The sequence below is a fragment of the Crotalus tigris genome, unplaced genomic scaffold, assembly GCF_016545835.1.
Source record: "Crotalus tigris isolate CLP2741 ecotype Arizona unplaced genomic scaffold, ASM1654583v1 scf7180000017638.2057652, whole genome shotgun sequence".
In the NCBI taxonomy this organism is placed as follows: domain Eukaryota; kingdom Metazoa; phylum Chordata; class Lepidosauria; order Squamata; family Viperidae; genus Crotalus; species Crotalus tigris.
This window is the reverse complement of record NW_024096531.1, coordinates 1,843,142-1,870,413: the sequence shown is the minus strand read 5'-3', so window position 1 is coordinate 1,870,413 and position 27,272 is coordinate 1,843,142. Positions and strand designations below refer to the sequence as shown.

Genomic DNA, 27,272 nt, shown 5'->3' with positions numbered 1-27,272 from the left:
ACATGTTAACGAAGATGGAGGACAGATGGGAATTTCTGTGGCTTTCAAGCTGAAGCTGCATACAAATCACTCTTTTTTTTCTGCTTATTGGTGATTGAATGATTTCACTTGGATCAGACAATAGAACCAATTGTTAGAGTCCGTAGTTGTGTCATGTTTGTAGAAGCTCTCTTGGGGTTTCATGGTTGTAATTGGTTGCTGTGATCTGGGAAATAATTCATTTTGTGATAATTTAGGTTCTGATGGTGATGTATTGCCAACTGCCTTCATTCTCATCCTTTGGATAGGTTGTAAGCTCTCCTGTTTCTGGTGAAAAACAGCATATACCTATTCAAGAAATCTTCACTGTGATGATTGAAGTGTAGGGATTAAACTCTGGCCTCCAGTTCACCAGTCTTTGCTTTCAGAAATATAGATGAGGTGTATTTTGTGTTCTAGGAGAAGAGGTAGGTAGGGCAGGTAACTGAAAGAACATGATGTGTCCTATATGGTATGGAAGACAATAAAAAAAATGCTCGTTGTAGCTGATCAGATATAGTTTAACTCTTCTGCTGCTTGTGATGACTTCTGCTTCCTTCCTAGAATGCAGCAGATATGCAGATATCGGGGTGAGAGATGTCAGGTTCCCTAAATCAAGTAGTAAGTCTATGATATAGGTGACAATACATACCTTTTGAGAATTTCCTATTAAAATTGATTGCATCTGTTTCCAGGATCAGTCACTGCAGGGGTTAAAAGAGTTAGCATAATTATCTGGATCAGGGGTGCCCAACCCCCAGTCCACAGACCAGCACCGGTTCGTGATATGCCAGAAACGTGGCCTCGCAAACAAGTGAAGCGCTATCCACAGGATGCAGGCAGCACATGAAACCACGCCCCCTCCAGTCCACAGAAAAACCTCTCTTCATGTAACTGGTTCCTGGTGCTCAATAAGATTGGTGGCCGCTGATTAGATCATAGTAACAAGAAACCACTGAATTCTGGTATGGTTGCTATGAAGATTAGGTAGACCTTGATCTCTTTTATAAGTTGTATTCTGCAGTTCTGAAGTTGAAATATCATATATGGCAGTAGTTTCCTTAGTACAGTAGGTGATGAAGTAGATCCTCTTTCTTTGCTAGAGTGTTCTGATTCCACCTTTCAGCTAAGATGCTCTTTGGGTTACCTCCATCAGTATAAATGGGGAAGATGAGAAAACAAAGGTTACATAATCATTACCTATATCAAAGGTGATGCTTATTATGAAAGACTGTGAGAAAGGATTAATTATAGGCGTTGCTGTAAAACTGGAAAAACTAGACGCATACCTAAGGGATGGGAGGAGAGAACCATGTTAACCTATTTGTAAACTCTGACTTTATTGTATAACATTGTTAGGATAGACAGTAAGAATTCATTACTGGTGAAGATTTCAAAGTCTTCTCTGGTGCATCATCAATTCTTTATAGGCCTTGGGCCTTTTTGCTTCTTGTCACAATACATATTCTGGTTCGTTGGTTTGCTTAATTTAAAGCATTTATAAGTTATCCAACTCAATCAGTGTGACTCTGGGCAATGTATAATAAACCAATGAACAAAGATACTAAAATCAAAATAAACAATGCCAGCTGGAAATATACAACAATTAATCACTTCCTTTTCATCACTTTTTTTATGGCTAGCATTTGATTCAGTTGTACTTTTGAACATACCATTATTATTCCAATACAAATCTCTTCTGGGATTCTCTTACTTTAGTTCCATCCCAAATTATTTGATCAGTTTTATTTATGTTTTTATTATTTTTAATGGAGCTTCTTGTCTTTACCTTCTTCACTCATTTTCAAAACAGTTCTTTTTACTTCTCTCAAAAATCACTCTGCATTTTCACTGCCTTTTTAAATCACTATTGTTTCTTGTTATATTCACTACTTGCTTTATAACTATCCTTTTCTTTATAAGAAATATTCTTTCATAATTTTTAACAATCTTTTTATTATTTTACCACCTATTTTCACTTCATTATTCCACTAAACATCCATTTTCAAACTTCCTATTACCATAATTACACAAGTTTCTGTATAATTCCCTTTAACCTAATTCTTTGCACTGTTTTCATTCCGCTTCCACAACCTCTTATGTCATCTTTCCATTCATATAGTTGAATGGAACCATATCTTGCAACACTTTTAATACAGGACCCATAATTAATCCTAAGTCTTAACTTCCCTGTACATATTCATCAGCTTCACTCAACAAGATCACATCATTGTCGCATAGGTATATTACATGCCTCCCCTTTATCTTAGTTTCACAGACATATATCTCTTTTTCTTGTTTTGCTTAATTTATTAATTCATGCCCATTACTACTGTTTTATTCCAAACCTCAATCTTCCATATGCTGTGGGCATCACAGATGGACCCATAATCATTAACCTTTGCTGCCATCATGGCCTTAGTTTATTAAGGTTTTCACATTTACTGTTTAATAATATAGAGAAAGTATAAACTACACCCAACATTTTTAGCTGCACCTGTGCCATGTGCAACATTCCCTGCTAATGATAAGGGTATTACTGCTCAGTTGGGTGAAGGACATCCACTCGGGGTAGGCAGGCAATATGCCAGAAGCACAACTAAAACACAGTGTTATTCCAAACAAGTTTATGCTATTCTGTAACTCAAGGCGGCGCACATACTTAATATTCCTTCATCCTCCAGTTTTCCCCAAAACAACAACTCTGTGAGGTGAATTGGACTGAGAAAGAGTGACCCAATCAGCTTTCATGACTAAGGCAGGACTAAAACTCACAGTCTGAGATATATCTAATGCACTAACACCCAGAATGATAGAAGTCAGTAGAAGATTTATAGCAGGGGTAGTCAACCTTTTTATACCTACCGCCCACTTTTGTATCTCTGTTAGTAGTAAAATTTTCTAACTGCCCACCGGTTCCACAGTAATGGTGATTTATAAAGTAGGGTAGTAACTTTACTTTATAAAATTTATAAAGCAGAGTTACAGCAAGTTAAAGCATATAATAATAATTACTTACCAAATACTTTATGTCGGACTTTTGCTAAGTTTGGCAGAATAAATCTTTATAAAACAACTTACTGTAGTTAAATCTATCTTTTTATTTATACTTTGCATACATAGAAGCATGAAGTCAGATGAAATTACATTTAATTAATTAAATTATTAATGAGATCCCTGAGGCTGATGCTGCGAAACTAAATACTGGATATCTGGCTCAATTTTTGTAAGGAACAAATGAAGGTCTCCTCTTTCGGAAGTATTCAGGCAGTTTCTTTCTTTGGTCATAATATGATTAATAGCACTAAAGCCTGATTCCATAAGATATGAGGTAGGGAGAGGTATCAATAAACTGAATATCGTTTTCCACATATTTGGATATAAGACAGGCATTTTTTTTACTTTGCCATAGGTTTTCATATCCACCACTATCGAATTTATGTTTAGTTTCTTCATCATATCTAATGTCTAACAGTTCTTCTTGGCAAGTTGTATCAGCCTCTTCAATATTTGCGGTAAAAGGATTTTTCATCCAGTCATACACCTTCAATTTCAAGATATCTTCAAATCGTTTTTCCATGTCTAATTTAAGTTCATTGAGGTGGCTACTGAATCTGTCAATATCCTCTGGAGTTACATCATCTTTTATAGATGATAATTCAGGAAACTGAAGAAATTCTCTCTTCAATAGATTATAATGAAGTAGTTCAAGTTGTCAATAAATAATGACACAATACTTTGGCAACCTATAAGAGTTTTATTAGCTCCTTGAAGCTGCAAATTGACATCATGAAATCTCTTGAAAATATTTGCCAAATAAAAGGCATCATTCTTTACTGTTTTTAACTGTTGACACAGATTGGTCTCATTATTACTTTCAAAAAATTGTATGACACTATCATATGCTACAAAACGAGCCAAAGATGTACTCTTTGACAGCCACTGAACTTCTGTGTGCAAAAGTAATGTAATAAAATCTTCATTATTGTCCTGGCAAAGCTGTCGAAACATTCTATCATTTTTTGCATTGGATTTGATCTTGTTTATGGCTCGAATTATTATAGTTAATGATGAATGGAGACTTGTACTTAGATATTTTCCTACAAGATGTTGTCTGTGCACCACATAATGAATGTATAAAACATTTGGCACTTCTTCCTTCAAATAAGTAATAATTCCATGATAGCGACCTACCATTGATGGTGCTCATCAGTAGCGCATGCAACAATATTATTCAAAGGAATATTATTTTTTGTAAAGTATGATTTCACAGTTTTAAATATAGATAATCCTCTTGTATCTGTAATGAGATTTATTGCGAATAGCATTTCTTCTCGTAATGTATTGTTTTCATCAAAATAACATACATATGCCATCAATAAAGCATTATTATCTGCAATGGTAGACATCCAATTGCATGGAAAATGAAGAGTTTTGGAGAATACTTATCAGTTTTTTTCAACATTAACTGGCATTTCTTCAATTCGTCGCTTTACTGTGCTATCGCTTAGGGGCAACATTTTTAAAATTTCAGGTATATCCTGATGCATTACTGTTGAGATAAATTCTTTTATAGAGGGTATTATTACAGTTTCTCCAATATTATAGCTTTTACCACTTTTTGCAATTAATTGTGAAATGCGATAAGCGGCAATTAATCCATCTTCATTCACTGCATGTTGTTTCTTAAATGATGCAACGATTGTTGAACGATTTTGAAATTTTTTATATATTTCCTGAAAATATTCAATGGGCTTGTCCTTATCATTTGGATGCTTTGTAGAAAGATGTTCTCGCAATTGACTTGGCTTCATTGCTTCAATGGATAATGTTTTATGATACAATGAACACATTAGATGTTGTTTATTTACAACAGATTCTATGAAACCCATCTTCAGATACTCTGGCAAATAGCCACAAGCGTATTTCTTTGAGACACGGACTCACAATATTTTGTTTGAAGCTGTAGGCACGTGCTCACTCTCACAAATCTAACTGTATACTGACCAGTGCGACCGCAAACAAAAGATCCTGCACCGTGTATCGTCTGTTCATGCCTCTCGCGCATCGTGGATTAGGTTTGGGGGCGCTGGCTACCAGCTCTGCTTGTCTGTTACAGCTGGGTGGTGTGGGGGGAGATGCGTGAGCTATTCTGAGATGAGGCTCTTTTGTTTGTGGTCGCACTATAGTGCCATTTAGTTTCACTTACATAACATGAACTAAACTTATGCGCGGGCGATATAAATAGTAGATTTTCAGAAATTTAAATAGTCATGGGGAATTTTATGAAAACCTAATGAAAATGTTTTTAAATAATGCTATGAAAAATTTTTAAAAAGTCAATTAAATTAAAAAAAAGGAAAGTGCTTCAGTATCGGACAAAAACCCTACTGCCCACCATAAAAGCTGGAACGCCCACTAGTGGGCGGTAAGGACCAGGTTGACTACCACTGATTTACAGTGAATATTAGAACAAGAATACAAGGATGATATTATTATTATTGTTGTTGTTATTATTTGTTTGGTTCTATAAAATGCAAACCACCAAATTAAATGTTTCAAGTATTCATTAACTCGTGTTGCAATATGACCAATCATTTAAATAATCTAAACTGCAAGAGTTTTCTCTTGTCTTTGGGGTAGATTAACAAGAAAAGATGAGCATTACACTTTGGAGCAATCCCGGTGGCTTCAGTATAGGTTTTTGGCTGATAAATACCGACATATTTAATTACTTTTTGCAAAAAGCATAAACCAAGTATAAACTATTGTTCCAGTATATAAATGAGCTTAGTGTGAGCATTGCCAAGTCTATATCAATGTCAGATTGTTCTTTTATGGGGATGGTCAATATCGGGAAAAGTATTTGTATTAAGCAAATTTATGCAAATGTGCCTGATCTGCTGTTAAAAACAGTGTTAAGCATGACCCTGAAAGGTTTAGTTAACATGTCTAAAAAGAAATATTGGCCTTTTATAAAGAGGCAAGTTGAATTAGGATTGAATTATTGCATAGTTTGTTCCAAGATCATCCTTTCCCAAGATGATCATTTTTAGATGTTTTTTGCAGCACCGAAGCTCCATCATCCATAGCAACCATTGCCATGCTGACTGAACATAATGGGTGCTGTTGTCCAAAATATCAAGGCTATTCCAAAATTCTCCTGTTTAAAAGTAGCTGAGGGCAAAATTAAAAACAAGCACCATAGCAGTTTTGCTTAGTTTGACAATCCTTTGAGACAGTCTGGTATTATTAACAAAATCAGTAACTTTCTTTGAATTTAACAGTCATCATTTCCTTTTCCATATCAACTGATACAAGTAAGCTGGAAACAAATGCATTCTAACAAACAAAATAGTTTTTATAATCTCTAATTACTGGGAGGGTAGAGCCACAGGAGAATTTGATTTCTGGCCAACTTTACTTTTAATCTGATATCAGGTGAATGGAAAATGAAAAGATTTTATCAAATGGATCTTTGAGCAACGCTGATATCTGAAATACAGAGTTTCCCTGATGTTTCTTAGGACAGATTTTAGTGTGAAGGGTGAATGTTGAATTACATATCAAAGCTGGAAAGTGGTATTGTTTTATCTGTTTATCTACTGTTAATGCTAAAGGCAAGACATGTATGAATTTATAACATGGGTCTGAATCAATGATACAGAATGATAGCCTGTGAGTATCACAAATTACTAGTGTTAGTTTTTCACAGAGGTATCAAGAATGGTAATATTTTCATGGTTGGCAATTTCAGATAAAAAGTTGATTTCTTAGTATTCATCTTCTGTCAAATATTTATTTTGATTTTCTTTGCAGAAGGATTTGCTGGCCAAGGCCATACAGTACATGTGTTGGTTATATATTTTTTATTTAATTTACTTTATATGGTTGTCCAATTTGCAAAGCAACTCTGTGAAATTTACCATTTGTAAAAGTGTTTAATCTCCCATTAAAAAAATAAAACATCTGGAATAAAATTATTCAGAATAATAGAATGGCTGAGATGAAGCAATATATATTCCATCAAAGACTTTTCATTCTGGATAGGCTCATCCCACATTCTGATCCTATGACCAGAAAAAAAACTATGTTTTCAGGACCTTATGGAAGGTCAATAGAGTTGAAGCCATCCAAACCATGGAAGCAATGTTACACAGTGCAGGCACTGCAACAGAGAAGATCTTGAATCTCTGTGGGTGACATCTTTTCTTTGAAAGGATCCAAAGTATGCAGGGCCTCATGGGACAAACGAATTATAGATGGTCCAAAAATATCCTGATTCTGTGCTATATGAAATGCTTTATAAATGATCACTAGCACTTTGAATTGATCCTGGGAGCTTATAGAGCAGGGCTTTTCAACCAGTGTTACGGGTACCACCTGTGGTACATTGGTACCTGGCAGGTGATACGCGACCATCCTAGAAAAGTGGTAGTGGGGGAGGGGAATAAGCTCAACCGGTGGCAGCACCGCATAAGCCTGAGCGAGAGATGGCTGGAGCTGCAGGCTGTCAGGGCTCAACGGAAGTGCCAGGATCAGTGCCAGGCTCCAGCTGGAGCTTGGCGCTGATCCTGCCGCTTCTGCTGAGCCCAGAAGAAGCGCTGATCAGCTGGAATGTTGCAGCATCTCCAAGGTCTTGTGATTTACATTCAGATGCTTGGCAACTGATTCATATTTATGATGGTCACAGTGTCCCAGAGTCATGTGAATTGACCAAAACCTGCTGCAACCACCTTCAGATGGGGGGAATAAAAACCAACCCCCCCCTACCCCACCCCCACTGCCAATCCTCAACAGAACTGCTCACAACAATGAAAACCTCGGACAGGAGGAAGAGCACCACCGGGTGGGCAGGCAGGTGTCTTGCTCGGCTGTGGCTTGGGGGGCACTTTTTTCAGTGCCATTGTAACTTCGAACAGTCATTAAGCGAACTGTTGTAAGTCGGGGACTACTTGTACTTCATCACTTTTTTCCTTTTTTGGAGGGGGGGTGTCTTCAAGTTTTTGACACCTTGCTAGGTGGTACTTGGATATTGCCATATCCTAAAAGTGGTACAATGGGTGAAAAGATTGAAAAGCCCTGCTATATGGAGCAAAACTGTGACTGAATCTGGATGTTCCGCTTTGGATGTCATGAAGCCTCCTCCCAGAAGGTAACAAGAAAAACAGCATGAAGATGATATGTAGCATCCCAAACAATCCTGCGGACCCTGCTCAAGTATTGCTTATATGCTATGGCCTGACTAGAAGGAAGTGAATAATGTTATCCCTCTCTTCCGTAATGCTTCCAAACCAGACTAATGCAATATGACAGGATGCTCTCAATTGTCTCTCTTTAGCAAGTGCTTGCCTTTTCTGAAATCAACAATGATCTCTTTAGTTTTTCCAACATTTAAAACAAGTCTGTTTTTATTACACCAGTTCATCAAACCTCCTATTTCCTTGCGGTAAGCACCCTATTGTTATCCTGAATAGGTAGGTAAATACAACCTCAGATGCACAACAACACATGACATATTACACCATGTCATCATTTATTTTACAAAAAGAAAGCCAAAATGGGGAAGGCAGATCTATCTGCACCAATTTCATCCATCCTTGGGTTAGGAGGCTCTGCTCATAATCATCCATGCCTTGGCCACCTCTCAGTCTAGATTCTAGGCTATTGCAGTGCGCTCTAAATGAGGCTGGAAGCAGTAATTGGTCCATAATGCAGAGACATAAATAATTATGAGCATGTCTCGGAAAGCTGATATAATGCCACTACTTCATGGGATGCTCTATAACAGGGCTTTTCAACCTTTTCACCCATTGTACCACTTTTAGGATATGGCAATATCCGAGTACCACCTAGCAAAGTATCAAAAACTTGAAGACCCCCCCTTCCAAAAAAGGAAAAAAGTGATGAAGTACAGGTAGTCCTCGACTTACAACAGTTTGCTTAATGTCTGTTCGAAGTTACAATGGCACTGAAAAAAGTGCCCCCCAAGCCACAGCTGAGTAAGACACCTGCCTGCCCATCCGGTGGTACTCTTCCTCCTGTCCGAGGTTTTCATTGTTCTGAGCATTTCTGTTGAGGATTGGCAGCGGGGGTGTTTGGTTTTTATTCCCCCCTGTCTGAAGGGTGGTTGCAGCAGGTTTTGGTCAATTCACATGACTCTGGGACACTGTGACCATCATAAATATGAATCAGTTGCCAAGCATCTGAATGTAAATCACAAGACCTTGGAGATGCTGCAACATTCCAGCTGATCGGCGCTACTTCTGGGCTCAGCAGAAGCGCCAGGATCAGCACTGAGCTCCAGCTGGAGCCTGGCACTGATCCTGGCGCTTCCGCTGAGCCCTGACAGCCCTGCAGCTCCAGCCATCTCTTGCTCAAGTTTGTGCGGTGCTGCCACCGGTTCAGCTCATTCCCCTCCCCCGCTATCACTTTTCTAGGATGGTCACGTAGCACCTGCCAGGTGCCAATGTACCACTTCTGGTACCCGTACCACTGGTTAAAAAGTCCTGCTATATAGTATCAACCTTGTGAACTCTCAAGCTTCCTCTTTCCTCTATGTCAGTGGTTCTCAACCTGTGGGTCGGGACCCCATTTGGGGTCGAACGACCATTTCACGGGGGTTGCCAAACAATGCAGTCCGCCATTTTTTTCCCTTTTCCTTAGCTGTGCTACTCCCTTTTATTCTATTGGCTTTTGAAAGCCAATAGAAAAGACTCTCTTGAATAGAGTCTAATTCTATTGGCTTTCAAAAGCCAATAGGAATTGTCCAGGCTGTCTCTGCCCTGCTGAGCCCGCCAAAAGTCCCATTCTGTAAACGGTGTTGCACCAGTTGAGTAGTCCTTGACTTACGACCGGTTGGGAGTCGCGGCATTAAAAAGGTTGAGAACCACTGCTCTATGTATTCAAAATGGACAGTGATTAGTATATGTAGATGTGTAGATATATATGTATATAGCATGTGCATATGTGTTATGTAGGTGTGTGGGTAGATGTATACTTTCTTTTGAGAGCAGGCAACAGAATTTCATTGTTAATGTGTGCCAGTATGCCCCCACAGTAAAAAATGACAGTAAAGGTCATCTTATCTTGGGTATTTCTAGTTTAATGAAGAGAAGGACGAGGGGGGACATGATAGCAGTGTTCCAATATCTCAGGGGCTGCCACGGAGAAGGGGGAGTCAAGCTATTCTCCAAAGCACCTGAAGGCAGGACAAGAAGCAATGGATGGAAACTAATCAAGGAGAGAAACAGTCTAGAACAGATATGTCAAACACAAGGTGCGGGGGCCGGATGCGGCCCGCAAAGTGGTTTCAGTTTCATGTGGCCCGCAAAGCCGTCCTGGAAACAGTGAGGGAACGGCCCCCGCTGCCTTGGCCCTGGCCCAGGCCGGCCGGGAGGGAGCCACTGTACAATTTTGTGGTGGCCATCTATGCTGAAATGCATTCAGTCTTAGCTCCACAAGGCCGTCCAGAAACAGCAAGGAACCAACCCTTGCTATGTTGGCCCTGCCCCCTGGGTGCATGCTGGGGAGGTGTCATCCTTTGTGAGGAATGAAGAAATGGACCATGCCTTGGTGCTTGCCTTGGTCCCACCCCTTTCTGCCAGAGACCCTCAGATCTGTCCCACTCCTGCCCAGGCCCCCACTGGCCCCCTTGACGTGAACAATGTAGAGCTGGCCATGCCCACCCAGTAGGCTACACCCACCCTGGCCACATCCACCCGGCCCCCCCAAGGGTAACCGCAATGCTGATGCAGCCCTCAATGAAATTGAGTTTGACACCCCTGGCCTAGAACTAAGGAGAAACTTCCTGACAGAACAAATAACCAGTGGAACAGCCTGCCTCCAGAAGCGGTGAATGTTCCAACACTGGAAGTGTTCAAGAAGAGATTGGACAGCTATTTGTCTGAAACGGTATAGGGTTTCCTGCCTGAGCAGGGGGTTGGACTAGATGACTTCCAAGGTCCCTTCCATCATCATCATCATCATCATCATTATATATCTTTATCTTTACTATGTCTTAATACATAAAACCATAGAACTCAAAGAGGGTGTACTTTCTTTTTCACATGACTGTAGCTGCAAAAAAACTAAAACTCGGCTTAGGTTGTATCAATAGAAGGATATTACATTTAAGAAAGATGCAGTGGAAATTAGAACAGGTTGAGAGCAGGGCAACAAGGATGATCCAGGGAGTAGAATTTTAAGATGAGAGAATGCAAAAAACAGGATATGTTTAGCTTTGGGTAGATATGGCAGTACTAGCATATACCTGTGACAGTGCCACACAGAAGATGGGCAAGACCTGGTCTCTATTGTCTAGAAAGCAGAAAATGGCAGAATGAAGTGATATAGGAAGACAGTTACCAAATGAATGTTAGGAAAAAGAATCCAACAAATAAGAGCAGTTTCACAGTGCAACCAATGACCTTATTTGGATGTGTTCAAACAGAGAAGCGTGATTGCTGCACTGAGCAGGTGTTGGGCTTGTATGGCCTCTTCCAACTAAGGATTATTCAGAAGATACAATTTTGAAATGTTAATTTTCTTGAGCCTTTGGTAACGGAAAGGCTTTAATGCAAAACAGCAGTCTTGAAGACCAACCAATTTACTTTTCATTCTGCTTTTAATACAGAAAGCACATGGGAGCTAGGAAGATTATAGCTGTTAATTCTTTGTTATGTTTTAAAACATGCCACTTTCTAGGGTAGATCATAAGTCAGAAATTTGCAAATAGCATATTGAAATACAGTTGTGGTTATTCCATTTATCCTCTGCTTCTCTCAGGAACATCGAGCAGAGCAAATTACATATATTTAGGCTGAGTTTTAATGATGGCAGTTACCATGTTATAGCAGGAGCTGGGCAGAACCATTGTCTCAGAAGGAAGAATTGCCAAGCCATCACCTGCAGTACTGCTTTCAAATGCACGGAATCTAACTAGGCTTGGCAGATCCCAATATTAGTTATAGGTTCCCTGGGAGCAAGAAGAGTTCTCTGGCAAAGGAGATAGATCTCTGTTGAGAAGCCACACTGGGCAAAGGGAATTTTGAACTGATTATGCAAGCAAATGAAGTGAAGAGCACATGCAACCCATTGGTGATTCAGTTGTTAGTGGAAAAGATCTGATCCCGCTAAAGTCTGGTAAAATCCTACTGAAGCATATTTCTGGAATAACCATTTTTGTTCTCACTGGAACTAATCTCTTGAAAATCAGTAGAAACAAGTGGGACTTGGCATTGTCTTCAAGCAAAGTGTCCACCTTGACATTTCTCTCTCTAGCCCTCTCCCTGCTCCCATCCTCCACCATCCCATTATTTTTATTTTCCAGCTGCTACTCCCATATTCTGTCACTACTGAGTGTGCTTAATTTTTCTTATGAGTTATTTTAGGTTTAATTTGTTTTTTGCTACCACAAGATTACACTTCTGCTAGTGTCGGGGTCCTCCCCCCCCCAATCTTTCTGCCTTATTTTGGCTCCATGTTTGGCAGAATTCACATCTTGGTGCCCACTTAGAAGTGATTTACCTTTGCATACCTACCCTTAAATATACCTATCGAAAGTCAAACACAATGAAGTAATATTTTGTGACTGAAGTCTGTTTGCTGCTAGAAAGAAAGCACTGCTTCCACCTTTTTTGCCTTCCTTTCAGAGAAACTTCCTGTTTTCTACCTCTCCTTCCCCTTGAATTAAGCTGATTGTTTCATCTTGCTGGTGGACGCATAAGCTCTGTTTCCAAATCTTTATTAGAATGCCCTCTCACTGGTATGGTTCAAGTAGTTTGCCTCTTAGTGGTTGAGAAAAATCTAAGCAAACCAAATCAGGTTCCATACCAACACATTTTCTGTGTTCTATGAATGTAAGTAATCATGCTTTCTTGCACCTTAGTGAAATCTGAGCACTTTAGATAGCAGATTATTACTTGGTGAGTATATGCAGTGGCTTATCAGCCTTTTGTTTTTTTTCCTGTGACCAATTTCACTTGCCATTAAATGAGAGGTGTTTCCCTTTAAACAGTTCTCATTGTTTGGAGAAGCAATTAACATCTTTCAAGCAGATCAGTGGAACTGGTGTTGCTAAGCAGCAGACCTTTAAAGATAATTTGTCAATTTCTGCAGCAGGAAGAAAATAATAAACACTCCTATTGAGAGAAAATTGCTTGTTTTCCAGTATGCAACTTTCCCTCCACCATCAGGTCTTCAGTTCATCATGCCCAATTTATTCTTTATTTAGCTTCTATAAATAATTCAGAAGAGCTTGAGTAAAATAATTGAGTTGTTTCCCAAACTCTAATCCCAAATAATTCAAAACCAAAGGGGGGGGGGGAATGTTCAGATTGCAGTTTGAGCATATGAGCGGTGGGCAGATTTCCAGATAAACTGTCCTTGTTTCTTTTGTAAAATCCGATTGCTTAATCTTTTAAAGTACTTCTTTCTTGATAGTTCATAATTTCCAATTTGACATTAGAAAAGGCATCATCCTAATGGAGGGTATTTGACACATATACTTGTCTCTGAATCTGGAGGCTTTTCTCTTCAATGGGAACTAAACAAGTAAGGCAATAATATTGCACATCCAGACTGCAGCACTTTTCATCTTTGGGGGAAATCGTTAAGCATTGCTATTTGGCCAAAAATAGAACTAATCTTTTAACCCTGGTCCTGAACAGAAAAACTAAAAAGAGCATCTTAACAATAGTCGGTAAGACTGAAAGGTGAGGAAAGATTTAATGCAAAGAATATACACCTGAAACACAAAGGACTTTCTTTGTTTTTCCTTGAAGACATTTTGCTTCTCATCCAAGAAGCTTCTTCAGTTCTGACTGAATGGTGGAGAATGGAAGGATTTATATTCCTTGCAGTCATTAGCACTCTTTCTGAGAGTTGTTGAGGCCTCAAGGTCACCTGAATAGTGCAAATGGATGTGGAACCTTTTTGGAACTGCTGAAAGGATTGGGTTGTAAACAGGAGATAGATGGTGTTGTATGCCTCCCCCCCCCCGTTGAGAGTGGGCTGTTCAATCTTAACATAAATGGTCTCTTTGAGCCCTCTTGCAACCATTGGCACAATCATGACCTGGATGACTGAGAATCTCCGTAGACATACACCTGAAATCTACTTGGATATCTTGATGAGAAATTGTACCAAATACTGGCCTTTCATTCCATAGTTCCTCTGAGTCTTTTGAATGTTGTAGATATTAGATTTTCTAATCCAAGGTATTGTAAACAACTTGCAGCTTTAGTTTTGGCTCATTTGGTAATCAGAATCTTATAACGTGTGAGCTTTTCTGTAAAGAAGCTGCCACTACTGGCTGTGGCAGGTGAATGCATGTTCATCTAAAGAGAAGCCATGACCCCCATTAAGCCATCCTGATGACTTAAAATGAACTATATAAATGTCTCTAGACAGCAGCTGGAAGTAAAACATGCAAACGTATTTTGTTGTTAGGGTAGCAAGCCATGCTTCTTTGCAAAATAAGAAGATTCTGTTCTTACCAAGAAAGATGGGTTGACCTGCTGCAGGAAAAAAAAATCCTGGGAGTGATTCCTTTTTTTTTTAACGTGTTTGATCTCATTGCCTGAGTGTATGCCTTGGTCACAGAAGAGGACGGAATATAAGGGTGGGAAGTAGATGAAGTGAAAGCAGCAAACTATTCTGTAGCTGATTGTCAATTAAAATTCATACTCTGTGGTTAGAAAGATCTGTAGATGGTGAAGAAGGTAAAGAGAGCAAGCATTTTACTGCACCAGTCTAAGATTAAGAGGTATGCTTAATGATGGGGGATCTTCTTTGTAGAGATTCAGTGGAGAGTTCAGATCCTGTTTGGACAGAGCAATACATGAATAAGTAGACAGCCAGACTAGATCAACTTTAATCTCCTTGTCAATCTACTAAACTGCTTCAGTGGTTCACCCCATAGAAGATTCCTATCTGTTATTTTGTAAATATGGAGCCAATAACCAATATCAACCTAACCATATATATTGTGTGTATATTTATATAGGCTGGTAATCTGTAGACTTCTTTCCTTGTAATTCAAATATGACTTCACTGTGCTTTCTCTTTGAATCCCATAATAGCACCAAGTTTGATTATCAAATGGCTACCTCATTGAGCCTCTGGTGGAGTTAGTGGTACTATAGTGGTAATACCATTATACAAATAACTTCTAGGACTCCTTTTTCCATTTGATTTGCAAATCCCTCTACTAATCTTTTCTTTTAAAATGCCGTTTGTTGACCTTGGGATTTGTGTATCAATTGGTGTTTGTTCCTCTGTACTTTTCTCTAGACCAGTGGTTCTCAACCTATGGGTCGCGACCCTTTTGGGGGTCGAATGACCCTTTCACAGGGGTCACCTAAGACCATCGGAAAAGACATATTTCCAATGGTCTTAGGAACCGAGACACCGTGCTCTCTGTTGCAGCCTCACTCTCTTCCATCTTCTTTTCCTCCCCCACCCGAGAGCTTGCGATACCCCTCAGGTCCTCACGTTGCCTCCCGGAGGACTTACCTGTTCGGCGGCCAGAAGTTGGAGCCGCTCAGCTGTTGGTCGGGACGCCCATGGAGCTGACACCCATGTTGCCAGGTAGAACAGCGCCGGCTGCTGGTCTCCTTTGCCGCCCCGCACGTTGTCCTCAACCCCTCCCCTGCCCGTTCATGTCGAGCCCACGGGGGCTTGACAGGGAGAGGGCAGGGGAGGAGGAAAGGACTCCTCCTCTCCTAAGGTTCAAAGCATGATCAGCTTCCCAAGGGCGCCACAATCCCAATTCATGTGTTTCTCCTGTACCTCATCAGCGCTCCCGGAAACGGGATGGGCGTAAAAAAGCTTGGCTAGACTAAGCAAAGAAAAGCCACGGAGCCGTGAGCTAAGATCGCAGGCAGGCTGGGGAAGGGGGTGAAGAAGAGAAAGGGGATTGGGAGAGAGGAAATGCCAAGTTTGTACTCGCCTTTTCCAAGGACCTCCTGCGCTACCTCACAGGAACACCTGGTTTCAGATTTAAACCGCAAAAGTTTTTCTCGCGCAGAGGAGAGAGGAAAAACAATTGCGGAACACTCAGGAATCCCTTGCAAGGCACCATGTACCTTGGTGCTTATTTCCTAACGCCTTCCCCCCGTGTTTTCTGCTCCACCCCAAATTCACCTCCCTTCTACTCTCCTTATGCAGCCATCTATGGTGTTAATGCAGCCCTCAGTCTGTCTCAACACCCCCCCTAAAATTCTTCATTCAGGCAAGCTTCCAGAGTTCGGCTGGCAGGATGCAGGTAACCCCTCCCCCCTGTCCTGCTGCCTCCCATGGCGCCGCTCCGTGTCCCGCGCCTCCGTGCCTCAAGCCTCAATGACACAGGACTGCTGGCATGGTCCCCAATGGCCGCTGATTCGTTCCCCGCCGCCGGCGACCATGCAAGCCCTGGCAACTGCTCCAGCCTAAGAAGCAGGCAGCTGGGAGGCTGCTGTGGTGCCGACCTCCTGCGCCCGTCAACTGATGACCCCTAGATCTGTGCCCATCAGCTGGAACGTCCGGCAACGCCTTGGCCGGTGAGGAAGGCGAAGGGGAGGCCGCCGCAGCGCCAAACTCTGCACCCATCAGCTGGCGACCCCAAAACTTGCACTTGTCAGCTGGGAGATCTGGCAAGGGAGCCAGCTGGCGTGGGAGGCGATGGGGAGGCGGTGGCTCAGCAGGTGGGGTCCTGCCTGCCCGCGAGTGTCAGGCCCAACCGCCCCATCTGTAAAAGAAAAAGTCTTTGACCCAAGCATAACTTTTAAGGATTTTAAGGATCTTTGAGAGGGAAAGAGAAATAGAGAGAGGGAGAGAAAGAGGGAAAGAGAAATAGAGAGGGAGAGAGAAAGAGGAGAGGGAGACAGAGGGAGAGAGAGAGAAAAAGAGAAGGAGAGAGAGGGAGAGAGAAGGAGAAACGGAGATAGGGAGAGAAAGAAAGGGAGAAAGAGAGAGAGAAAGAGACAGGGAGGGAGAAAGAAAGGGAGAGAGGGAAAGAGAAAGAGAGGGAGAGAAAGAAAGAGGGAGAGAGATTAAATTACTAACATGGTTGTTCAGTGAATCTGATTTCCCCACTAACTTTGCTTGTCACAAGGTTGCAAAAGATGATCACATGACCCTGGAATAATTTTATGGTTGGGGGTCACCACAATATGAGGAACTGCATTAAAGGGTCGCAGCATTAGGAAAGTTGAGAACCACTGCTCTAGATCTTTTTAAATCTCTCATATTTTCTGCTTCTACCTTTTTGCCAGTGATAATCTTCAAGTTCATATTTTCATTCTTTATTCTCAACTAAGTCCAGATGGGATCTGGACATACATGAATCTGACCAGTCAAAACACTGACATTTTAACATCTGCTTCTGTTGCATCAGTTCTCATTGCTGAAGAGGCAAGCAACTTTAAAAAGTTGTTCCTTGGTCAGCGAATACTGTTAGTTAAGAAATATTTTAAGTTAAACTCTGATATTATGCCTGTTTTTCATATGTTTCAATGTTGCCTCCTAGCTGTTCCTCTGTCATCACCTCCAGAAGTTCAACATAGCAAAGACAGACTTCCTGTTTTCCTCAGCAGGTCTGTCTCCTGATTCACTGTTTAGAGATACCAGCTTTCTCTCTAAAAGAGCCTTGAAATTTTCTCTGAATTCTCTATACTTTAGTAATGTGTTCGGTGTTTTTTTGTTTTAAACATATAAAGTATTTAAAAGATGGCTAATAATGGAGGGGGGGGGGAAGATCAAGGTTTAAAATGGACATTGAATGCTCACATCCATTATATAAAGAGCAGATTGTCATGGACACAAGATATGCATAGATACCCTGAGTCAACTAGGCATCTGGTAGAAGCTGGCGAGCTACGGCAAAAGGCTTTGCTTTATCTTGTTTGCTCTTTCCCTGTAGGTGATAGTTACTTGGCAATATTGAATAATTCAAAACCACCTCCAGCATGACACTGTGACAGAGAAAAGCAAACACGTGGAAAGAGCAATAATGTTTGTTATATTTAGAAAAGATGCTAGATTAGCTTTGGATGATGGTGGAGGTCTTCTTTCTCTTTTTTTCATTTTCATTAGCTGACTTACTTCCCTGATAACCAGAAAATATACAAAAAGGGTTCTGATGTTTTGCAGATACTGCCTCATGCTTAATTAGCATTTATCTTAATCTCTTTTTTTTCTTCAAACCAGCTAGGAAAAAATTCAGTGTTTCTCAACCTTGACAATTTTAAGGCATGTGGACTTCAACTCCCAGAATTCCAGAGCCAGCAATGCTGGCTGTGGAATTCTGGGAGTTGAAGTCCACATGCCTTAAAATTGTCAAGGTTGAGAAACACTGAGCTAGGTAATGAAATGCTGTTGCGGCATTTTAAACTATTATGTTATATTGCCAGATAGAGACTTCAAGGAAGCTGACCTTTCTCAAGCCCAGGCTTATAAAAACTAGACTGTTAATTATGTTTTTATTGGAAAGATGCATCCTGACAATGTCTGGACGGTTCAGTTTTGCTCTGCTTAGTTGTGGTAGGAAGTATTCTCTGAACAAATGTGGTGGATAGGAAGAGCTGCTGATGTACAAAGAGTGGAATTGACATTATAGAAAAAGGTTACTTATGTTTGTGTAGTTCAACTTTAATTGGGTTATCAGCTGAAGCTTAAAGAATTAAATGATTTAACTTCAGTATTAGGTTTCTGTTGAGGTAAATCATCCCTATGCCTACAAAGGTTTTTCCTAGGGTAGTTTGCCTTGCATTAAAAGCATAAAAATTGCCTTTGAATCATTTATTTGATATTGAGCAATTGTCAGAATGTTGAGAGCAAAGGCTGAAGACAAATAGTATGGAGGCAGGTATTTCAGCAAGTCAACTATTTTCGTATATTCTCTTCTATTAAAATTATTTTTAATCCAGAAACAATATAACTTTATGTACATTAGGGTGGAGTCTTTCTGATTCTCTCACAGAGCCTTTGTTTGAACTAGTGGAGAAGGAGGCATTTCCTCACTGATAAAGTTGTAACTCAGACAGTCATTCATACTCCAGTCACCTCATAACTAGATTTTTGTGATGTGTTCTACATGGGACTGCCCTTAAAGACCGTCTAGAAGTTACAGCTGGTTATCACCTACAAAATCTTTCATGGCATTTTGCCTTGGTTTTTGAAGGACCCGCTTGTCTTCAATTGTTTGGGCCTGCATGAAGTTTTTATGGTATGTGAACTAATTCTGAATCAGTTAAACCTATATTTGTTGAGAATCCTTGATCACAGATTTTACTCACCATTGATAAGATTTAGGACTTTCCCTGTTCATCTTCTAAGAGAACTTGTGGATCTCTCTTAACCTGTCAGTTATGTTTCTGGTGCCTTAGGCTAATTTGAGATCTTCTCTGACATGGTCACCTAATGCTCAGGTTGAGAACCAAGCCCCTACCAACAAAAAAAATGGTAGGATTAATATAATTTTTTGGGTCTTAAGGATCAACAGTCCTCTCTGAAAATAGACTATATTAAACTAGTTCAAATTTCTTTGACTCCCATTCCATTTGTTTCTAATCTTTCTTGGGATTGCAAGAGATTCCTGGACCAAACCAGTTTTTGTGCCGTTGACATTTCATTATATTGAGATTCATTTTACTGCAGAATAAAGGAAGGACTGCTGTTTCTTATTGCAACATCCACTCTATAACTCATTTTTAATGGAGGCAGAGTGGCAGACAACCCTGAGTTGCTGCATGCTGTCAAATAATGACTTAATTTTCAGAAACATTCTGAAGGCTTCTCAGCCAACAGGATGAAGTATGTAGAGTGAACACATACAGCCAAATAGAGCAAGCCTTTTCAGCATAATTTAGTTATGCCTCATTCCCAAGGGTTCTGTGCTGATGGCTTGTTGAGTCTCTTTTAAATTTTTGACTTGGTTGTTCATTCATCATTGCATTGTATATTCTGTTGCACACTTTTATTTTTGGAGACTATGGAAGTTTCTACAAAAATCTGTAAAAACAGTATTGCTTGGTGTGCCACTCTTAGATCTGTGAGTGCATTTTGGTATAAGTATGCTTGATGCACTACGTAGTACATTTAGCTGTAGAGGCAGTTTTGAACTTGTTGATTTGACTTTTATGCTTTAACGCTTTATGTATAAAATGAAGTTGTTTTCTGGAGCAAATGTGTATGCACAGTTCTTTTATTCTTTGTATCACTCAGTACTGATGATGTATATATGTGTGTGTGTGTATATGTGTGTGTGTGTAAGTGTAAATGTTGGCAGCAGACAGAAAATTTTGTGTTTATCACACGGGCAGCAGCCTGCCTGTCTGTAAAAATGGCACTTTTGTTTGTTTTTGGCAGCCAGGAAGGGAAAAGAAGATAAATCTGCAGGTGAACCTTTTCCTGATTATGTCCAAGGTTAAGTTTAAGTGTAAACAACATAGATTTAAAAGAAAGAGTTTATTCAAAAGTAAACTGATAGATTTTAATTCATGCAGTAAAGTATTTTGTGCCACAATGTTCTTCTGCCATGGAGGAGGTAATTAATTGAAAAAATTACATGGAGATCCAACACATAGAGACAGCCTATTGTCCTCATCTTGTTTTGCATCAGAATATCTGTACCTTCAGGGTGAATCGTTGCTCTGCGGCCAAGGGAACCTCAAGCTGAAACTATAGTTCTTGGCTGCAAAACTCTGGATGATCACAAGATGAAAAGATACATATGTCAATTTTTCAGAGTTCTGGTGACCTAGAGATTTGTTTTAAATCCCCCTTTTTGCAATGTGCAAAACAGTTTCATTTCATCTGATGAAACATGGAACTGAATAACAGAATATAACAGAATATAACAGAATAATTGAGTTGGAAGGGACCTTGGAGGTCTTCTAGTCCAACTCCCTGCTCAAGCAGGAAACCCTATACCATTTCAGATAAACGATTGTCCGATCTTTTCTTTAAAACCCTCCAGAATTGGAGCACCTACAACTTCTAGAGCAAGCTGTTGCACTAATTAATTATTTTAACTATCTGGAAAGTTCTAGGTTCATTTTCTTCTTGAGTAGTTGGAAAATTTGTTGGAAAACTGGAAAAATGGTTTTTTGCTCCTCCTTAAATTCCATTTTTTAGCATCCATTGGGTCAAATGTTTTGGCAGGATGTATAGTATAGTGGGAGAAGCCAAACAGGATTCTACAAAGACATATAATAACACCCATGTGTGTATATTGACAGATGGCTTTTCAGAGAATTGCAGTTACTGTACATGTTTGTAAGGAACCAGATCCTTAGTGACCTTTCTATGCGAGGCAGGTTTGCTGAAAAAAAATTACTGTTCTCAGACTATTTCCTGATCAAAAGGTATTATTTACTTTGCTGTCTGAGAAGTTGAGACTTGTTTAGATAAATTATTGTGATTAAACTTACCAAACGTACCAAATAAAACATCACATATACCTCAAGGTACTATAATTATCTCCTTAACAAATATAGCAATAGCACTTAGACTTATATATCGCTTCACAGTGCTTTACAGCCCTCTCTAAGCAGTTTACAGAGTCAGCATATTGCCCCCAACATTTTACCTTGAAAGGATGGAAGGCTGAGTCAACCTTGAGCCTGTGAGAATTGAACTGCTGGCAGCCAGCAGTCAGCAGAAGTAGCCTGCAGTACTGCATTCTAACCTCTGCTCTACCACGGCTCTACAAATATACAGTATTTGTATGTTTTACCTGTGGGAGTGTAATGGTATGTGGGAATGACCTTGGCAGATGGTTGGGGGGGGGAATGCGATCAGAGAATTATCGATAAAAGTGTGTATCCTATAGAGAAAGAAACTCAGAAAGGAATCTTCCTAATGTCTCAGGGAGATTTGCAAGATTCTGTCAATGTAGCCTTGCAATAAAGTATAATTAAGTCATTTTGTCAGGTTTTCCGTCTGGGAAGGGCTGACAGGAAGTACATTTATCAAAATACTATTCCATATGTTTACATTTCTGGATAAGTAAGAATATTTCTATTATGCTCGATAGCCACAGTTTGTCCTTTTAAATTATTTATTTAAAACTATTTTTGTTTGCCTAATGTCTGAAGACAGTACAAGGACCGTTTCATTCTGTTTGGCAGATACTCACCAATTCACCCCCTGTGCTCCTATGATAGGCTCACCTGAATAGAACTGAACTGTGATTTATGCACTTAATCCACTTTTCTGGGTTTATATCCTGTACCATATAAATAGGTTGATGCAACATACTAGGTTGAAATGTAGTTGGCTAGTTTGTGCAAAACTAGTCATGGGTTCACCCTAATGTGCAAATTCTCTCTTCCTGAAGAAGTACAATACCATGAGTCTACTATAGCTTATGGCATATATTTATCAAATTCTTGTAGGCTCCTAATTTGAAAAAAAAGTTAGGGTGATGGGGCATTGTGGTATATAAATCCACCCACATGTAGATCTAGTATGTATTTACATCCCACAATTTATGTTCATTGATCACTACTTAACAGGAAAGATTTTTTTTATGGATGTGTATTTTTTCTCTATTGCTCCAAGGAAATCGTGTAGAGTACTAAGTTTTAGAGAAGTCAAGGGAAAAAAGAAAATGTATCTCTCTAACATTCTAAAGCACTTCAAAGCCGTAATTTAAAAGAAAAATACTTACGGAAAGATGGGAATCCTTTGTTTCAGAGAGTTTCTTCAACGTATATTAACAATATGCTAGACAAGTGAATATGAATGTATGGAATTCAAATGGTATATGCTTGAACAGACCTATATTGTTCACTAGTTTGTCCAAACCTACAGCTTATCGATGGAAATAAGTATGGGCTTTTAAAGCAGATTTTGAAAAAGCATGACAGACAAGAGTTTGGATTGCTTAGACTAGAGTGCTTTATTTTGTTCTCGGTCACTGCCATGCCAGATGTGGAATACAAGCTTCAAGGCTGCAAACCATCTTTCAGTCAATTACCAAGATTTAAGATATGCTATACTATGCCAGATTGTCACAGGCAAGTCTCTTTTTCTGCCCTTACAGCAGTGGTTCTCAACCTTTTTAATGCCGCGACCCCCAACCGGTCGTAAGTCAAGGACTATTCAACTGGTCGTAAGTCGAGGACTACTCAACTGGTGCAGCACCGTTTGCAGAATGGGACTTTTGGCGGGCTCAGCAGGGCAGAGACAGCCTGGACAATTCCTATTGGCTTTTGAAAGCCAATAGAATTAGACTCTATTTAAGAGAGTCTATTCTATTGGCTTTCAAAAGCCAATAGAATAAAAGGGAGTAGCACGGCTAAGGAAAAGGGGGAAAAAATGGCAGACTGCATTGTTTGGCGACCCCCATGAAATGGTCGCCAAACAACCACTGCCCTACGGTGAAATTAAGAACTTCTAGAAAGAAGGAAAGAAACATTCCCTAGCTTATCCTGTACACACATACACACAAAACTATTCAGTTCAGAAGTTACAAGCAACACTATAAGTTGCTGTTCCAGAATAATTTCTGGGAGAAATGAGGGCAAATCCAAGCATATACTGGTTTCCAAGCATTCTGTCTTGCATCCCTAATTATAAAGTACAAATTGGAGACTATTTGCTAATATTGCCATACCAAGATCCCCCTGTGTTTCTGATCATTAGTAAACAAAGTGTTTATGATCTTTCTCTTCAATATAGTGGTATTTGCCTTAATAATAATTTTGCATTTTGAAAAAAATAGTTTTCAAAAATTAAGAGAAAGTTTGTGCCCAATTTATATGAATAGTAAAATGAAATATAGTTGAGAATTCAGACTGTGCACATGGGAAATATAAGAAAACAATATGCCCAAAGGAAGAGAAGCACAATGGAAAGAAAGCCAGAATAATAGTTCCTAATTTCATTTAGGATTATCAGGGGGAGGGTGGGTGCATACATTCATTACCTGAACAAAAAAAGTATTTGTCTTTTTTCTCCAATGTTAAGTGTTCTCAGTGTTAGTTCTACCTTTAATGGAACTTAGCTTCCTTGTTCAGTGCTTCACTTGCCCAGAAATAAATTTGAGTAACTTTTTTTTTCATAATTGTGAATATCACAGCATTTTCAGTCTTATTCAATGCAGTATTGCCCAACTTTATAAGCAAGCCCTTCTATGATATGACATGTTCCTCTCCAGTTCTTCAGAATTGCCTATTTGATCCCTGGTTTTCTTGCTTTTTTCTTCTGATTGGCAGAATTCAGACATGCCAACTTAGCGTGTATGTAAGGAGCCATCTTATTGGCCATATTTGTTTCCAGCTTGTCCAATCAACTACCTCATCTGTTCCAAGCTTAGCAAAGTCTCTGCTTTCAAAGTCTTCATTGTCAGTGATTTAATTATTGTCCTCTTCCTCTCTCCTCATCTTCAGGTTTTTCGCACCGACTTGATAACAGCAATGAAGATTCCAGATTCTTTCCAGCTGAGCCCAGATGAGTACTATATCCTTGCTGATCCCTGGAGGCAAGAGTGGGAGAAGGGTGTTCAAGTGCCAGCAAATACAGAAACAATTCCAGAACCAGAGGTTAGGTAAGTGAGGCTGATACCCTTTTCTCTTTCCTGAGTGAGATACATGTTAATGGTTGGGTTTGGCTTGGCTTTGTCTCTGGGGCACTGTATTGATTTCATTGTTTAGCACCTGTGTTTCACTGAGGGCTTTCCAAAAACATTAAGTAAGTCTGCTGATAATTAAAGGCAAAGAAACGATGCAGTGCGATACTTGAGGTTACTCGAAAAGAGGAATGCAGTACCACAGCTGTGCTGCAAGACTTCTAAGTGATTCGTCAGGGCAGTTTAGTACAGAACATGTTTCTCAATGGATTCTGGGTCTAAAATGCATAAGCAAAATAATAGGTAAAGGTTCTACCTGTATATTTGTATGTTTGATGAGAAATTCATTACTATTTTTATTAAACCTTTGGAGCATGCCATGTCTACCATGGATGATTTCTGTGGAAATATTTAACATTTAGGAACAAGGATTCTATAAGGACTCTATAATTTTGAAATTTTCTTCTTTGTCCTGGAAGGCATTGTTAGTGAAAGTCAAAGTGGTTGACTGTGCATGCTACAAAAAGCACGTAGAAGGAGCAGCTTTAGAATTTGCTTGATTACAGTGCTTCTCTTCTCTTCTGTTTATTGAATAGCTTGTTTCTTCCTTCAAGCTTCTGTGCACACCTGAAAATCTGCTGTTGCTTTAATAAATCAGATCATTACAACTGACTCTTTAGTGCAACTTTTAAAGCAGGGGCATCTGGTTTTAGGTTTGCATTGAAATCTGAAAAAGGAAGCAAAAAGATGCAGTACTTGTCCGTAGCATTTCTTCTGAGTCATTTTCAAAGTATGCATTATTTTAATATGAAACATGAACTGTAACTCTTAAATCACCAAAATTAACCAAATGAGAACTTACTAAAAGGTTAGGGAGGTTGGAAGGGAGATGAAAGGCATTCTGCCTCATTAGAACCTACTAGCTCTTCTTAAAAAAAAATTTTTTTTTCCTTGCCTTTTCTTGGCTTTAAAGGGAATTAGGAGACATATTGTTCTAGCTCTATTAACTTCTAGGACAGTGATGGTGAACCTTTTAGAGACTGAGTGCCCAAACTGCAACTCAAAACCCACTTATGCATCATCAGGTGCCGGGTGGGTGTGGCCATTGGCTGGGTGTGGCCCATTGGGTGGAACTAAAAAGTTCAATCAATCAATTCCAACTTTACAAGATCTCCCCCCCCCTGCAAGAAGTTGAAATTGACTGATTGATTTGACCTTTTTTTTTTTTTTGCACACAATGGCAGAGGCCTAAAGCGAAAAGGTTTTATAAAACCCAGCTGAAGACCTAGGACTGGGGCGCCGGCGTGTGTGCCCACAGAGAGGGCTCTGAGTGCCGCCTCTGGCACCCGTGCCATGGGTTTGCCACCACTGTTCTAGGAGGTGCTTGTGTATTTCCTTGCTAACCAGCTATAGATTGTTTCTCTAGCAGGTATATTTTGAACATGCTGGTGGGATTGGAGAGCAACTTTAAAAGGGTTAGTTGCTCTGTAGGAGTTGCTTTTAATGCTTATAATAATGTGAGTCCCAAGTCCTTTGTGTAAGGGGATGAATTTAGAATGTGTGGATAGGATAATCTTAGGTGAGAACTGATGTTCCTTACCATTGGTTCTGTTCTGATGAAAGATAAGACTGAACTGTGTGTTTTCCTTGAACACAAGGTCAAAGCTTGGATGGCTGGGTGATTCTCACTTGTATGTGCTGTTCCCATAGAGAATTGAATTTTAATTTTAACCAGGCAACTGAGTTATAGTCCCACCTTAGGCGTGAAAGCCAGCTGGATGATTTTGGACCAGTCGCTCTCTCTCAGCCCAATCCATCTTACTGTGTTGTTGGAGGGGGGATGTAGACTGGATATGGGGTAGTGGTGATGACAAAAGCTGTTTGACTGTCTTGATCAGATTGTCATCTGGTGAGTGTTGGTTTTGTGGTGGCATGCCTCTTCTGAAAGGATTGGGGGCCCACTAATGTGCTCCATCTTAAGACTTAGAGAAGCCAATGAATTCCTAAATCCTCCAGGAGAGTTTGCAAAAGCCAGAGCAAGAATCCTATCAAGGCTCTGATTGAAAATGGAATTATGAGAAAAAATATATGACATGATCAGCCTCAAATGTCTTCTCAGATTATATACCGTAGAACCACTATTTTTCCTGATTTTCTGAAACAGAGAATAACGGACCAGGCCAAGAGAAAGTTAAAATGACATACATCTACTAATTTGTGATGAGACTGCAAAAAAGTTTACTTTGTAATCTTCACTGCATCCTCAAATAGACATCCAGCAGAGCTCTTCAGAATAATTAAGGTCTTGGTATTTGCCCTTGATAATCCCAAAAGCCTACTATGACCAATTTGCAAGACATTTGGAAGATAAAATCATGTTCATGTCATCTTGTATTCTACTTTTGACATAGTATCTAGTGTATCATTTGGTCCAATTATGTCTCAGTGCTTTCAGTTTTGAAGGCCTGAGAATATGTACAAGATGCTTATAGCTGATCAGTCTGCACCTCTTGATCCCTTCCCCTCTTGAGTGCTAGAGCTAGCTGAGCTAAGTATATCTGTAAAGTGATTGAGCACATTTTTGAGGGGTAGCTTGTGTTACTAGCTCTTAAAGAGGTGGTAGTGCCCCTTTTTGAGGGACAAAACATGGGGCAAGGGGTTGGAGAGGGATAATACTGTGCATCTCATTTTGTTGAGA

The 27,272-nt window shown here is 39.8% G+C and overlaps 1 protein-coding gene across 3 annotated transcripts in view; it reads left to right on the top strand.

Annotated features, from left to right (window-relative positions):
* JADE2 (jade family PHD finger 2) overlaps positions 1-27,272 on the top strand; it is a 227,688-nt gene that overhangs the window by 63,606 nt on the left and 136,810 nt on the right. For all 3 annotated transcript variants that reach the window (XM_039334885.1, XM_039334884.1, XM_039334883.1), the window contains exon 4: positions 24,396-24,553. In XM_039334885.1, coding sequence (XP_039190819.1) covers positions 24,396-24,553 — 158 coding nt within the window. The remainder of the gene's footprint in view (positions 1-24,395; positions 24,554-27,272) is intronic.